The sequence below is a fragment of the Enoplosus armatus genome, chromosome 1, assembly GCF_043641665.1.
Source record: "Enoplosus armatus isolate fEnoArm2 chromosome 1, fEnoArm2.hap1, whole genome shotgun sequence".
Classification (NCBI taxonomy): Eukaryota; Metazoa; Chordata; class Actinopteri; order Centrarchiformes; family Enoplosidae; genus Enoplosus; species Enoplosus armatus.
This window is the reverse complement of record NC_092180.1, coordinates 3,630,965-3,647,587: the sequence shown is the minus strand read 5'-3', so window position 1 is coordinate 3,647,587 and position 16,623 is coordinate 3,630,965. Positions and strand designations below refer to the sequence as shown.

Genomic DNA, 16,623 nt, shown 5'->3' with positions numbered 1-16,623 from the left:
CTTGTGTAGAGCTAGATGCTCTGGGTGTGTAGAGTGAGTAACTGACAGTCTCTGAACAAACAATTCAATGTGGAGTGTCACATCACAGAATGACAACAACTCCAACACCGTTCTGTCTCCCTGATCATTCACACACAGGAGAGATTAAATGACTTCTCCTTCTCTGTAGGTGGGACGCATCCACCAACGTCTGAACGCCTTACAGAGACGAAAAAGAGCGTCTAGCGTACAATCCTCCGTGAGGTGTTACGTAAAGAAATAAAACGACTTGAAATGAGTCATGTGTATTATAAACAAAACACTGATTACCGGTAAAGGCAAACTAAACACACTTGCAACAATGGAGGACTTGTCACGTTGAGGAGTTGCAGGCTCGGGCAGCTTTGCCTCCATTTCATGTCAAGGGGGGGCGGGGGGGGGGGGGGGAGTGACATCATCAGGCGATGGTGCCCTGCGATGCCAGGCTCCGGGGCTCAGAGGCCAAAATCTCAAAGACATCAAAAGGGCTTCAATCTCAAAAACAGCAGATCTGTCCAATGTCAACTGTCACTTAACCCCCCCACCCCACCCCCACTGCCGTCACTCCACCACCACCACCACCGTCGTCCCGCCGGGCTCCAGCAGCGGGTCAGGGGTGGAGAGGGAACTTAATCAAGGGTTCTCCTGTTACAAAAGCCCCTCCACTCCTGCAGGCGAGCGGCAGCAGGCTGACAGAAACAAAAAGGCCACGAAATGGGACTGGCTCTTTGTTCTCGGCAGAGCTGAAGCCTGACTGCTGCTCCTCCACAAACCGAGGAGGAAACCAGAACAAGGCATGGCGAGGAGGTGAGAGGTATATGTGAGGCTGCACTATTAACTGGAAACTATTACATTTCTGTGCGCCACTGATTAATAATCATAGATTTCTGGGCTACTGAGGCGTTTTCAATTCCCAAAAAGTCCTGTTGTGGTGCATCAACAGCCTGACAATCATACTGAATTGCTATTTTGTTTTCACTTCATTATTCAGTCTGACATTGTGTTCATGTTAGCGGCTTTCTGTTTAGGAAAGGGGTGATTTGGCTCTCAGTAGAGTCTGACGTATCCGTCCCAACAACGTCATTTTCGGTCCACACGATAGCGGTTGCTCGGGTAAAGTAACGTTTGTTATGTTAACCAAGGAAACGTGTTGCTTTAAGAGTTATTTTTTCTGTAAGTCGATCTACAGCAACATGTATAGATCATCAATCTCATCCACCATTTTCTGTTGGGAGCAGATCCCGGAGCAGGACGATGACAACGGCACCTTAATCCCGTCTAAAAAGTGGACTGGCTCTGTTGTTTTTCAAACCTATTTGATCTATTTAAATCAATGAAGATGTGGGCAGAGAGTCAAAAGGTCTGGAACCAGGCTAGAACAGTGTTTTCAATACAAATGACCAATCAGGACCATGTGACTCAAACAAGCGTGAAAGACGGAGAAGCAGCAGAGAAACCTCACGCAAAGTATCTGTGGAAGATCAGAGCAACAAGCCACACAACAGATCAGACAAAGTTTAGAGAACAAGATCCTGAACATGTTTTAGTTCCTCAAAGTGGATCATCATCTGTCATCTGGAGACACTTTGGTTTTAAACCAGACGACCACAAACAAGAACAGACCCTGGATGGAGTTTACCTTCAGGTTGCAGCTGCACCACAAACTAATAAAATAACAGTATTGTGACAATGACAGTAAAACAGTGAAAACCTTTTGACTTTGTATCTGATGCTACTTTAAGAAACACCCGTCACCAAAAAACAAATGTTTGAGCTCAGACATTAAAATCAATAGTTACCGTTTCTCGAAACCAAGACGGATAAATGTTATTTATAGCTGTGATGACAATATTTAGCAAATTGAGAAAATAAGTGGAAGGAGTGGAAACGCAGCAGAGCTTCGTTGTCCCTAACAGCCGAACACGAAGCGAACACTGATCCGCTTGAAAAGGAGGAACATTCAGTCCTCTTTGTTGTGTTTCTATCTAAGATCTATTAGCTGCAACTAACGCTGGAGGAGAAAAAACTGCAACACTTCTGATGTGTTCAACGGTAAATTAGACAACACAGGGAGTTTTATAGAAATGTCCACATTTCAGTTTGAAAGTCACACATTTTTCCACAATTAAATTGCCAATTATCTGAGCATTTTTCCTCTTCAAAGTAACCCCCGCTGCTGAAGGGTTTGCGTAAACAAGGTTTAACTGGTTCATCCACAACATGATACAAGAAAAGACACAGGGTCTCGACTTGGACAGTCAATTTTGTGTTGAAAATGGAGTTACACGAACTGGAAATCTACCATTACCAACACAGAGATGGAAATGTCTTGTTTAATTATCATCCGAGCACCTCGACCGGCTTACTCCGTCACGTGACTCAACATGCTGAGCATCCTCCCTCCTTCCAAAACACAAACTCATTAACGGTGACTGCGAAAAAAATTTAGATTTTCATTGTGTACATATATAACAGCATCAGCCGAGAAACTGGAGCTGCTCCTCTAACTGTGCAGAAACACATCTTATAAAATCATATTACCAAACAATTTCCTCGACCACATTTACAGCACAGTTCCACTATATTAAGAAGAGGAAATACGGCAAGGAGTTTATTAATAAAAACCAGGACGGTGTTAAAATTAACGTGTGAGGGCCGTTTTCTTCTGGTGCCGTTTCCAGCCTCCACGTGCATGGATGCAGGCGGCTGCGTCATTAAATGATTCATACTTACGAGCTCCTCAATTATTCAGAAGGCGGGAATAATTAACAAGGCATCTGCAGGAGAAGGAGTTCGTTGAATGTGGATTTTTTTTTTTTGGTTTAAAGAATTTCCATTTCTGAGAAAATAAAATGAACGTATTGAGCTCAGGTGTCTCGATTTGAACAGTGTATGTTTTCAGGATGCAGCCTCTCCGCTGTTTTTACAAGTGATGCCTCTGTGTCATGGAAAACACACATTTCTGATTGGCTGCTAAGTGTCCACATTGTTCCACTCAACTGTTTTTACACCGTTTTAAAATCAGGTGACCACAACAACTGTATTTCTGCTTAGTGTGACGTTACCAGTTCACTCTTACTGGTGAAAAGTACTTACTACAAACACATAAAAAACAACTATGATAATGTAACCACTCATTTTTTTGCTTGTGGTGAGTGGCTATGGTATAAGAGTGATAATACACTCCGAGGTGTACCAATATACAAAATAACGGACTAGGCAGAGGACGTTCACAACATTTGTGTGCTTTGATATCCAAGTGCCAATCCATCCTTGATATATAGTCTTCTTTAAATCCTCTTCAGGATAAGTTCTGTCCAAACATCTCGTTCATGCAGAAACTATGGCTCGTTATGCCGCCTCAATTATTTCAGAGTACCAATCAAAATGTGTCTCAAAAATAGTCCAGTACTGAAAAATTCTTAGAGTTATTTACTTATTATTTCACCATATTTAAATCATAATTTTGCTAATTGTATTGTGTTTCATTTAGGCAAATTTCTTATGTTAACACAGGTATTGAAACTTTTCAAAAATGTCCCAGCTCTAGTGGAAACATCAAATTTAGATCCCACAGTCACTTCATCAGCACAGGATATCTGTAGGTTTTCTAAAGATGGATTTACTGCTTTTCAACACCCTGTTGACAAAACTTGGAATTGAACTTCAGACTGATTTAAAACCTGAAATACAAAAACAAACCTGGTGGCAAAAACAGACTGTGAAACTAAAAAGAACAGAACGCTCTGACAGCTCTTAACTCAGCAGAGTCCCAATTTAGATGCCATTTAGAGAAACACTGGCGAGGACTGGAAAGGACTTGGTGGACCGGGTTGCTCTCTCCGGGTCGTGTCCCGTCACGGACCCTGGCAGCACCGGGGAAGTCGGCTTTCTCCACTGACTCTGTTTTGTTGGCTTGCATGGTGTGCACATCCTGCAGGAATTACATAAATTAACACTCTAAAGGCGTTAATGGCGTAATGCAGTTAAGTCATCCAGTGAGAAATGCCAACACATCTGCGATCAAGATCAACCACAAACAGCATCATCCCTGTAAAGTCGAACGTGGCTTTTCTCCCTCCACTGCAGCCGTTTTTCTTCTGTTTAACAAACTACGGTACGTCCAAGTTTTCCTACTCACTTTGAACAATATTTCATATTAGCAGAACCGCTAAACTTTTTAATTAATAACTTTTATAGATGTCTGCTGAAACAATCAGTTGATTAATAATAAATTGCAGACAATTTTGATGATTGTCATTTATCAAAAGAATAATGCACAACATTTTGCTCTTTCCAGATTCTCATAGGTGAGGATTTGCTGCCTTCAGTTTTCAGTTATCATTGTAAATTGAATATATTTCAGTTTTGTCCTGGTTGGCAGGACAACACAGACTATTTGAAGACGTCACCTTGAGCTCTGAAAAATCATAATGGCCACTTTCGATCGATCAATTGAAAAAACTGAAATAATCTTTAGTTGCAGGCTTACTGGGATTTAATTCTGGGAGGAAATTCTTTGAAAACATCATTTTTTGAAGCTTTGAATATACGGTCCCAGGAAATTAAATGTTAGGAGCAATTAAGTTCAATTGTGTCTATGAAAATATTCTAGCTAACCTTTTTCTGGAGTCCAAAAAAAGACTTTTTCAGACTATTTTAGGGCTCACAGAAATCTTGAAAACCACCCCCAGATCTCCAGTCTACAGTCCTTTTAGTTTCAACTCTCTGTCAGTTTGTCTGCATCTGTGTGTCTGGCCTTCCCGCAGTCTGGCCCAGATCCTGCTCAAATTGGATTTGAAGCCATTAGTGTCCCAACTCGAAGCATATGTTCCAAGTTGCTGAGCATTTCATTTCGCGAGACGACGATGAGGGGGCTGAGGAAAAAAAACAAAACAAAACAAAACACAGACGGCGTAGAAAAATAAACCAGACACAAACAGGGCTGGACTGAGTCTGTCGCTCAGTTACAGACAGACAGAGACGTCCCATGCTCCGAAGAAAGCCCACTTTGACTTCAGGGTCACGTTCCTGAGCATTAGCCTGTAACTGCCACTGTGTGTGTGTGTGTGTGTGTGTGTGTGCTTGTCAGTCTGAGTGTGTACATGCTCTACACGCATGTTTTCATATGTGGTTCAGAGAGCGATACTTTCCACACCACACAAAAGGCGCTGCTGTACTCCATCACAGAAATCTAAATATCCTATGTAGGGGGGGAAAAAAACATTAAAGCGGGGATTGTATTTCAAAAAGGGAGGCAAACCCCTCACTTGAGATTTTATTTTTCTCTCTTTGCTTTCAGAGAAGCAACAACTTTATTTATGTCCAAATACTGTGGATGCAGTGAGAGAGAACCCCTAAGCAAGTCGGATCATTATCTCTCAAATCTAAACAAGCCTTTACTTTCCCAGAACAGAGGTCGTATTCTATAAGCACTTAAACATAGCGGGGGGATGGGCTTATAGGAGTGTGTGTGTGTGTGTGTGTGATCCCGGGGTTCCCAGTCTGAGTTTAAGAATGGCAGAGTAAAACACTGCAGGCTCTGTGGAAGCCAGGAAACAGCCTAATGTATTTATCCAAACACATATCTGCTAAGAGGCCCCACGGCTTCAACACATCCCCTTCCTACAGGGGCTTCACCTCCAAAAAACCACCACCGTGGAGGTGGAAAAACCAGCAGGACTGTACAATATGTGCAAAAAAATGATTATACTGATTATTTAGATAAACATTGTGATTATATGTTCCAAGTTTCAGGGGGTTTAACTGCATTATTGCACCTTAAGAAGCAGTCACGATTTTATCTTTCATTGCTGTGTTTCTCAGACCAGCAGAAGACAGAAAACCTTGTTTTCACTCCTGCTGTCTGACTCTTAATACATCTTTTTTCACTAAATACAACTAATAAACAGCTACCTTTTTTTTTTTAACAAGGCAAACAGCATCCACAATCTGCTCTTGTTTGTCGTCATCTGGAATAAAACTAAACTGTCTCCAGATGACAGATGACGATCCACTTATAGAAACTTAAGCATTGTCAGTATTTTCCTCTTAAACATCAGGCAGATTCATTCTTTTCCCGCTTTGCTTGTTTCCCATTTTCCTACAAAGACGGGTTATGTGAGGTTTCTCTGCTGCTTCTCCCACTGACCTTCGCTTATGGTCAACTGGTGAAATACTGCAGAATAAAAACCATACAAAGACTTTCCAGGGAACTGAAAACAAAACCTGTCAACGTCAATCACAGAAGCCTGAAATAACAATAAATCCAAAAATAAGCAGTGAAATTTCAGCAAAAATGGAACCTTGCAGAGGTCATTCTGTCATGTTTTAGAGCCTGAAAATATTGTTTGCACTATCTATTATTTTCCTTGTCAAACAGGCACAATTTAAGGGGACCCTCTTCAAACATCAAACTAGAAACTGTTCTGGTGAATCCTGTGCTGTCTGGCATGTGTTAACCTTGATTCATATTGAAGCATTTGGCCTGATTTATTGCCGTCTTTGTCAACCATTAAAATGGACTGACGTAACACAAACTGCTAGGTGACCTCGTCTCCTTTTCCACATTCATCGACGCTCGTTGTGCTGGCAGCCCTGCTCACAGCTGAGGAATCCCAAAACAACACAGTGGCACAATAATGTGAACACTGGCAACACCGGGAGGAAGGTAGGAGTGCCGTTTAGCTGTTTACATGATTCCATAATTTAACCAACCTCCCCAAAATAATCCTGTTTACACAAGCATGATTATCCAGACAGAATTGTGGGAATCTGAATGTTTGAGGTAAACAAAAAAAAAAAAAAACAACCCCTTTGCCAGATGTTGTTGCTCACCAAAGTGAGGGAGTGCGGCTGTTTGGCTTTTCAGTCTGCACAGATCTTAAACTGCTGCCCAAATCCTCCTCCAGCTCTAATTTATCTGACATTTACCTAAAAGTGTCTCCCTTATGACGTTTATATGTCTGCGTGATCTCCATTTCCGGCACGTCGTGTAAAATAAACTCCTGTTCTGAGTGTCAAACCTGCCGGCCGCCTTTGGTTCAACTCGATGCAGATGCCACTTCCCTTCCACCTCGACGCAACACAATGATCTGAGCACACGCGCAACCTGATCTCTGATCAGGACGCAGGACTGCGTGAAAAGACTTTACAGTGTCTCCTGTCTGCTTCATGATTTCATCAATGCCAGTTAAACAAGAGAATTCCACTTTAACTTCAATCTTATCTTTAAGTTCAGCCTGACCAGAGAGAGTGCCATAATTATGCAACAAGAGATGCTGTAGCTCAACTACTGTTGCTCCTTTTAGACTGAGAGGTTCAAGGGCACAAATCTATTTTATAAACTGCTGCTGTTTACTAGAACAGAAGAAACTGATAGCAGTCTTAAAGTCGTGGTAAAGAACTGGTTGTTTAACAGTCATAAGTCCATTTTGACAGTCTGTGGAATCACCATTGTCGCTTTCTAACAAGGACAACAATGGAAATGCTATGAGCTTAACTGTGTTTTTACCCTCAACAATATAATTATAAATCACAACCTGAAAATTGCAGTGTAGTATTTAGATAACTTTCAAATCTGTCTATAACAAAGACTACAATAGCCGTGTTTCCAGTCAATTATCAAGCGAATGAAAAAAAAAAGATATATATATATATATATATATATATCAGGCGCTTTTCGATCAAGCAAATAATTGCAAATTAACTTGTTGCAAAGCGTAGTTTCGTCAGAAGTTGGAGGTATAGATAACTGTTTATGCATAGCTGTACACAGAGTAGAGGAAGTAGAGGTTGGTTACCGGAAACAATACAAGTTGCCTTGACCATGTGACCCATCTACGGGAGGTTTCCATATACATTTATACCATCAACAGGCAAAAACCACCTCAAGCGAGCTTAAAAACGACTTTGTGCAATTGAGGAAGTTTTATTGAAATTTGGTGCTTCGACACAGCTTCTATACGGTGCGCACAAAAATGTTTATGGAAACACGGCTAATGGCACTTCTGTGGTTAGAGCATGGTGTCCATTTTCTCACATTAACGCCTGCTCAGCGTGTGACTTTCTACAACTTCAATTAGCGTCAAGTTCTTCTGAAGCGTAAAACCACCACCAACATGCTTCACATTTAATTATTTTGGCAAATTATTTTTCCCATCTTTACGTGTTGCACCTGAAATATGGACAATGCCAAAGAGAAATTGAAAAGGCAGTAAGAATCTGCCAAGTCAATCAGCCAAACCAAAATTTACCCCAATAAAGAATAGAGCAAAATAAACTGAAGTGACAAACAAACCACTATAATGACAACGAAAACAGCAGACAGGCAGCACTCTGGTGCTCTTCTTCGATCACTTTCTGTCCCTGCTGCAGGTTAACTTATTAAACAACTCTCAGTGAATATAAAATAATCAAGCACAACCAACAATCAGTCACACACCTTTTATGAAAACTCAATACTGCTGTAACTGGGAGACGACACAAAGCAGGCAAAATACGATGTGTGCGTGGCGAGGTCTGACGGGTCACAGCGCTCTGACCCACTAACGAGAGGCAGAGCGTAACCACATCAGACAAGAGCAACGCTAAGTAACTGGTCTGATAAATAAATAAAGAGGGCGCCCTAATGCGGACAAAGTGTTCATGCACCGCAATGACAACATGGCACAAATGATAACAGTCTCACAGAGTGACCACGGGGGAACAGCGGCGGGCCATCCGCGTCACACGCATTCAGTTGTCAGTGTGTGCGCAAATGCATGTTTTCACAATTTGTCTCCGGTGTTTCAAACAATATGGTTCACCTGCCACACTCACTGCAAACAGTTATGTTTAATTTCCTCAAACGGCCTGTTCTCAAAAGTTTGTCCTTACTGGCCACCGTACATCCTCTTGAGCTTGAGCCAATTAAATCAAAGTATAAACAAAGACTCTGCATCAAACCGGCTCTTGATTGGCTTCCTGTTGCACCTCAAAATGTCTAAATTTCTGCTCTTTTTCCCCTCCACAGCCCGGATTATTGATTCTTCTGAAATTTGTTTAAAACTTCACATAAAATCAGCCTGAAACCACCAAAACATAAAAGGTGAAATAAAATAAATAAATCAAGACAAAAAATGTATGTGTTCACACTTTCCATGTCTTAAATGTGTCCTTACATATTTGATTAAAGACTGAAAACAGGCAGGACGACATGTTTAATGAACACATCTATTTATTTCGGAAGGTATAAAATATATTCATAATTCTGATTTTAGTTTACTAGCTCATGGCAGGTGATCCACAGTGTGTGTGTGTGTGTGTGTGAGACTTACATGTGGACATGTGGAGGTTGGAAGCGGCTCTGGTTGATGTTGTAGTGTGTGAAGGCCTGTGTGGGGTTGGAGCTGTACTCGTCCACCGTGATGGTCACTTTGCCATGAGCCATCCTTCCGCCGTTTGGACATGAGACGCCGTTCGTTCACCGGGATTCAGCAGCGAGCCGTGCAGCGGTCATCCTTCAGAGCCGCTCAAGAAGCCCAGGAAGTCTCCCAGCAGCAGCGGCGGCGGCAGCAGGGGCAGCAGCAGGAGGAGCGACCCAGCCGACCGACTCGACCACGACACGCTGCAGTCTGCGCTGACGGGAGACACACATCAGCTGCTTCAAAACAGGACCGCAAGGCATGCACACACTTCTGAGTACACTAGTAGGAAGGTCTTTTACATAACAAGAAAGTAAAAACCTCCGTGAATAAATTCATGCATTTTTACTGCTCAAAAACAGGTGGCTTGAAGAGGTAAAATGACTCTGGGTTGAAGCAGGACACACAACAAGTAATGAGATGATCATTTTTCTAATAATTTACAATCACAATGTTCATATATTCTGCATGCTGCAGTTAGTTTCCTTGTTTGGTTTCAGAGAGCACAAACTGTCTTTTGCTGCGTCACAATTTGATTTTTGGAAGAAATGGACTCTTGAAGAAGCTCATCAAACCATTCTTCATAAAAATCCTAATTAGAAAAATGCAGTGAGGCAACATCAACATAATTAGAAGATTTATTCTACCTTTTCTAACAATATGGTATTTCGTTATGAGAATAAAAATTATTTCAAAATCTAAAACACTGGACTGTTAAGGCGACAATTTCCAATCTGGAAGGCACATTTTTAATTGCTGCTCATAACCCAGTTGGTTTAAATGCAAACTAATATATTCAAATGTAAATATGACGGCAGGCATGGCCTCTAAGGCAATTACCCTGTTGAAATTAAACCAAGCAAAAACAGGAAGAAAAAAAACTGCAGGTGGTGATCAAATTGTTGAAAAGCCTTCCAATAAAACAAGAAATTCCTCACAATGCATGCACAAAACATGTCCAAGTCCCTGCTGACAATTACCCCCGAAAAAACACACAAAAATAAGGCAAAGTTCTGCTTTAGTTATTCCAGGTCTGGTGCTCCAATTCTGAAATGAACAACAATTAATCCGCCAACTGAACTGCTCTGGTATCTTCGCATAGCCGTACAATAAAAGACAAAATCAGGTAAAAACAAATCTGGAAGGAAAAGCAGCTAAAATCCTGCACAAGTGTGTGTTTTTGCATCTTCAGAGCTCACTCACCGGGCTTCGCTGTGTGTGTGTGTGTGTGTGTGTGTGTGTGTGTTCGCTGTGTGTGTCTTCTTGCACCCTGAGCTTCCCTCCTGTCTGACCTCCCTGACTGATAGTAAAGTGGCCACTGTGGGCTTGACAGGCTTTTTATACTAGACCTCCTGATGCAGCCAGGAGCACGAGAGGAAGAAGGAGGAGGAGGAGGAGGAGGGTGGGGGAAAAAAAGGAAGAAATTGCCCTCAATTTAACAAGTCTGTCATTTTTCTTTTTTGGGAGGGTAATCAGCAGCTCTGGAGTTCACTTGATGGTTAAATCCTGTGATGCAGTGGTGAGTGAAAAAAAAAAAAAAAACAGTTGTTGAATATCTAAAAAAGCAAAACAACCTTCCAAATGAAAACTGTCCTATTTTTCACAAAAGCATTGATTTGTGTTTTCTGGGTCAGCCGGATGCTACTTCCTATGATATGTGCTATGAATTTAAGTCAGAATGATTTATGCCAGCCTAGGAAAAAAAAAAGTAAAAAGAGTCAAAGCAGCTCCACTACACACTACAAGTCCCTTTTTTATTATCTTTTTGTTTTTTTTTTACAGTTAAAATGACATTATTCCAACGCCAGTGAGTCCTTGCTGCTGGCTGCACAAGAAACAAGTTTGCAGATCTTCCTGGGCCTTCAAAAAATTAAAAAATAAATAAATATATACATATATATATATATAATTTCACTTCAATTAAAAGCTGTCAGACGCGTTTGCTCACACTTCACCTCAGCAATCTCCCCAGGAAGAATCTAAAACCTGAACTTCCTACTGCTTCTCGCAAAAATGTGCTTTTTTTTGGGGGGGCAAATGTAGGCCGAAAAACTAAGGACGGATTTGTGTGCAGCGTGCTCCACGGGCTCCTCGCCGTGTGCAGTCTGTGTGTGTGTGTGTGTGTGTGTGTGTGTCAGGCTGCTGAAACTCGCCTTGCTCGCCTGTCTGTCTCTACCTTATGGCTACAGTAGCAGCAACTAGCTCTCTAGCTTAGCCTGCTAAAACCTGCCCTGGCAGTGGATTTTTTTTTTATTATGCAGGCTGTAGCTTCGCGCTGAGCTGCTTCTCTGTAACGGCGGTGCACACACACACACACACACACACACACACACACACGCGCGCTGTCAGTCCTGTCGGTGAATACACCTACAGAGCACCGACACACACCATATAGCTAACTTCACGCGTAGAAATCACTCCGGTAAGCAGGAGTGGGTGAAGGCGAACAAATTGACCCTCTCTGATACCCATGCATACACACGATGTGTGCTATGCGCCGCTTGCTGTGAACACCGCCGCCTGCAGAAATGTACACAAAAAGAAAAGCTCCGTGCGATCCTGAACTCTGCTCCTGGAATAATAAAAAAAAAACACGGCCAAAAGGTGGTCAGTGTCACAGCCCCGCCGCGCTAACCTCTTGCTCGTCCTCGTAAATGACAAGCCACCTTTCAACCGACGGCTTTGTGTCAGGAATTTCTTTTTTTTTTCTTCCCTCCCCGTCTCCCCTCTCTCTCTCTACCCTCCCTCCCTCTCCGGTTCTCAAAGCAAAGCGGAAAGGTTGCTCTACCTTCGTCGTGTGGGGTTTTTGTGTGCGTTTTTTTATCTGGCCGGAGAAAGAGTGTCGGGTCGGGGTCGCCCTCTACGCGGCGGCGGCGGCGGCGGCGGCAGCAGCGGTGGAGGGACGCGGGTCCATGCGGCAGCAACAGGGGGAGCGGGCAGGTTCGTACGCGGCCGTCCGGGGGTTGCGGCAGTCTGGGCGGGTAGGGCAGAACCTTCGACCCGGCGGGACCTCGGCTGGCTCCTGTGGAAAGAAACCAGACAAGAGAGCGAGAGGGAGAGAGAGAGAGAGAAAGAGAGAGAGCCGGAGAGCAGGGCGAGAGACACTGACAGACAACAGGGAGAGAGACGGAGAGAGAGCAGCCTCGGTCTGACGGAGGGGGAGCCGGAGTGCAGTGAGTCGGAGTTGCCACTGGGGTCAGAGAGCAGCGAGAGCAAGAGCGAGCACAACCCCCCGCCACCTCCCGTGCGCGCGCCCTTACCGGCGGGCACACGCGCGAGAGGGCGGGAGGGAAAGGAGGAGGAAGAGGAGGAGGAGGAGGGGGAGGAGGGCGCTCGCGCAGTCCCGCTCTTCCACCGTGCTGCATTCACTTGCTGTCGGAAATAACACGCTCCAGTTGAGATACACTTAACACACAGCAGCGACTTGACTCGTTTAAGCAGGGGGCGTTGCCTTGAAATAAATATTAGTTAATAAAACCAAAAAATACTAATGAACACATATTTTCACTTTTGATGAAATAATAGCGCCCCTTTCTGATAATACACATTCATACAGTGTTTATAAGCAATACATTGTAAATAATAACTAATGATTTGTAAATGATTTATCAGCCATTAATAAAGCCATTAGTTACATCTTATAAACCCTTTATAAAGAGAGCCTCATTAGAAACTACCAAATCGGTTTAAATGTCCTCTTCTGGCCTTATTTGCCTTACTTTTCTTTTTGTTCAAAAAATCCATGCATGAGGTTTGAGTTCTCAAATTAGACAAACAACCCCCAAGCAAACCCTTCAGCATCCTTCCCCCTGATTACTTGTGTCTTCCTGGAGACACTGAGAACAGAGACATCCACCCAGGCTCCTAAATTGACAGTTTTCCCTCGGTGTCCTTCGTCTTTGTGTGTCTTCTGTTGGCTCTGAGGAAATGTGTCATTGTGGTTGGTTTACTTCAGGCTCTGAGGCTTCGTGCCATGGTATAATAAGAAGGTTATTGATTTCATCCCATGAAATCTTATGCAGTATTCAATATTTTGGTCGCTGCACCTTGAACTCAGCATACACCGCCTCATTTGTAAACCAGCACGCATGCTGAAACTAATTGATTGTCTTTGTCATGATGGACAGTAGCAGTGAAATCCTGATACAATAGATGCATTTTTAAATTAATATTGAAATAACTGGGGCATCTGAACACCACAGACTTGAGCTTTCTGTTTATCGAGCGTCGAGTTCCCATACTGAAACGCCGTACGTTAATTCAGTGCTAATGTTGACCTGGAATATTTCCTCATCAGATCACAGATGTGTGGAAAAATGGTGCCAGAGTGTAGAAGGTGTTGTAAAATCTATGATTAGAAGACAACACGGCCCCTTTGGGTTCACAAGTAAACAATACTAATGAGTACCTGAGGGAGCCCTTCACACAACCTGAAATGGGGCAGCACAGTTTCCAAACTGGGAAAACTTGGATGAGCGGGTGTAAAAACAGCATCCTGATCATCAGGGTTTAACTCGTTGATTATCAATTCTCTAAATTATATATGAAGTCTGGGAGAAAGTTGGTCTCGCTCACAAGTGTTGAAAAGTACTATATTTTCTCAAATGAACAAATGTACTCGAGTCTAACTGATATACATTTTTTTTTAAATCTTTTCCAAATGTTTCTTTCTCACAGTGTGCAGCCCTGACGTTTATTAGTTTGTTAGTGACAGAGGTTCATTTCAAAATGAGGTGTCCTGTATTTGAAGTACAATGCAACTTGTATTTTACAGTGTCAGCAAATAAAACCTTTATCCATGATTTCTAGGGATGGTAATAATGTCATACACCACTCCAGTTTTCCTCTCCAGGTGAGAGATCCTAAGGTGTTGGATGGTTTGAATTGAATTTGCCTGTAGATTTGATTGATAATTCAATCACAGTTCAGATGACGTAAACGTGCCAGCTGCAATTTATTGTTTATTTGTCCACTTCTTAAAAATGGAAGTGTCCCAATCGCTCCATCGCAGTTAATGACGCGTCGTGTCTACTGCACATTCACAACTGTCCTCCACACGTGCATCACATGTGCACAGAATGAATAAACGTGAACGTGAATGAGACGTTTATAGTGGTACATCTGTCATGACCAGCTTCAGTTTTACTCTCAGTTAGCTTTCAGTAGTCAAAGCCCTGCAAGTGGAGTACAGCTTTTAGTGCGTCAACTATCTTTGTGAAGGAAGAAGTCTGATAGTAGACTACTCTGTGGTCAAAAAGGGAGCCTCAAAATTAGCCTGTGTTGCCAATAAGATTGGATGCAGAGGAGTTTGTCTTAAAGAAATTGGAAGGTATTTGAGGAAACGTCTTTAAGTAACATTAAAGTGCTCAGAAATTGGATAACTGTCTGTCTTTGGTCTGGAGTGATTCCAGGAACTATTCATAGATAACTCGCTGGAGAAATCAATTTAATCGTGGGTTAAACTGACTACAGACAAACTTTAAATAATGGATGATGATTTAAATGCTTTCTTCCTTTGCCGAGCGACCATGGTATAAATGTAATATTGGTCTCCAAGCTGTCCTGATACAGAAAATAATCCTCTATTAGGAGCAAATGCCACCCCTCTTCTTCTCCTCGGGTGTTCATCTGCTCCTTGTCCATTATTTCCTAACATCACCACACTTGATCACTTACTTACCGTCAGATGAAAATTGACTCTGTTTATTAGTTCATACATACAGCGCTCATTTCGCTCCACTCTGCTGTAATCCCTTAATCCTGTAAAACGTTTTTACTGAATATTACCGCATATTTCTGATAAAACAGGAAAACAGTGTACGTTCTGTTTTTTGTTTTTTTCCTGAAATGTTAAACCTGCTATATACAAAGTCACTTGAATGAAATGAAAGCACAGTAAAGGAATATTGGGTCTTACTGTACGTACGAGAGGCATAAAAATGGTCACTTCCTGTTAATGTTTCAGCCCTGTGCCAGATCACCCATGCAGGTACAGTCCAAATATGATAAAACTGATATTTTCCTGATCTTAACAGTACAATATTTGATCATTGATGTAGAAAACACAATTGTATTACAATAAATAATTTCCATTTTTCTGTGGGATATTTTCCTGCAGAAGTGGGATGAATTGATAGTATTGAATTGCCGCCCATCACTGAGTTCAGCACTGATTCAAATCAGTCTGGGGGGGAGAAAAAAAAAGAAAGAAAGAAAGAATTAATTTGTCAGTGCCAAGGCTATATACCTTTTAATACACTGATGGGATTTTTGATGAGAAAAGGCTGCGTGGGACGGTCCATAATGGACTCATCTGAGGGGCTCTGTCACATTTACATGTCTGCCAGTTGAGGCAGAGCTGGCTTTTTCTAATTTTACTGACATGCTTCAATTTCCCGGACCCATCAGCACGCTCCCCACTGCCACAACAGCCCTGCGAGTCATTTCCATTTGACTTTTCTCTTATCTGCGCAAAAAAAAAAAGCATTTCCATCTACTAGCCAGCGGGTGTTAATGTGAAAGCAGTGTTTGAATTTTATGTGGAGAGGCCACATTTAAACATTTGACCAGCGTTTGTTCTCCTGGCTGCATATAGAAAACTGATGATAGATAGGGGACCAAATGTCACAGAAGAAATGGCTTTTGCCATGAATGTTTTATTCAGCCTGGTGTCGCGGCGATCACATTTATACAATAGAAAATGTAAATGTTATGCAGAGCATTAAAAAAAAAAACACTATATATTTTATGACCTTCTATAAAAGAGGGTAAAATGGCTTTCCATCCAAATAAGGCAGAAATGAAACACATATTTAATGGGAGTGGGAAATAGGAGTGTGAGCTCCTGCAGGAGGCAGAGGGTGATATTCACTTAACCTGCCGGCCGAGGCGGTTCAGCGGCTCTAACCTGCACAGATTTATGCCTGTCTGTGGCAATGCCTGTCTTGCCTGCCTGCCATGTGGATAAATAAAACGGAGGCCTGTCTGTCTCAGAGGTCCATCCGCAGACAGGCAGGAGTTGGGTTTTTTAAATGTTAATGTCATTCAGATTTATGGGAGGCAGATAGATGGTTGCTGAGGGTATGGCAGGCTAGATACTGTTTATGTCATTGAAATGCACACAGACAAAAAATGTTTGCCCCTGAGCCTCGGCAGCACTCTGAGGACCGAGCTGCCGCCGGCACCAGCCGTGTGTTTAGAA

General features: G+C 42.4%; 1 protein-coding gene across 1 annotated transcript in view; it reads right to left on the bottom strand.

Annotated features, from left to right (window-relative positions):
• The window catches only part of mpped2a (metallophosphoesterase domain containing 2a), a 57,080-nt gene extending 44,648 nt beyond the window's left edge, over positions 1-12,432 (bottom strand). The window contains exons 1-2 of the mRNA XM_070905431.1: positions 12,211-12,432; positions 9,336-9,632 (exon numbers count right to left, since the gene is read on the bottom strand). Coding sequence (XP_070761532.1) covers positions 9,336-9,448 — 113 coding nt within the window. The 5' untranslated portion in view covers positions 9,449-9,632; positions 12,211-12,432. The remainder of the gene's footprint in view (positions 1-9,335; positions 9,633-12,210) is intronic.
• Between the last annotated feature and the right edge of the window lie 4,191 nt (positions 12,433-16,623).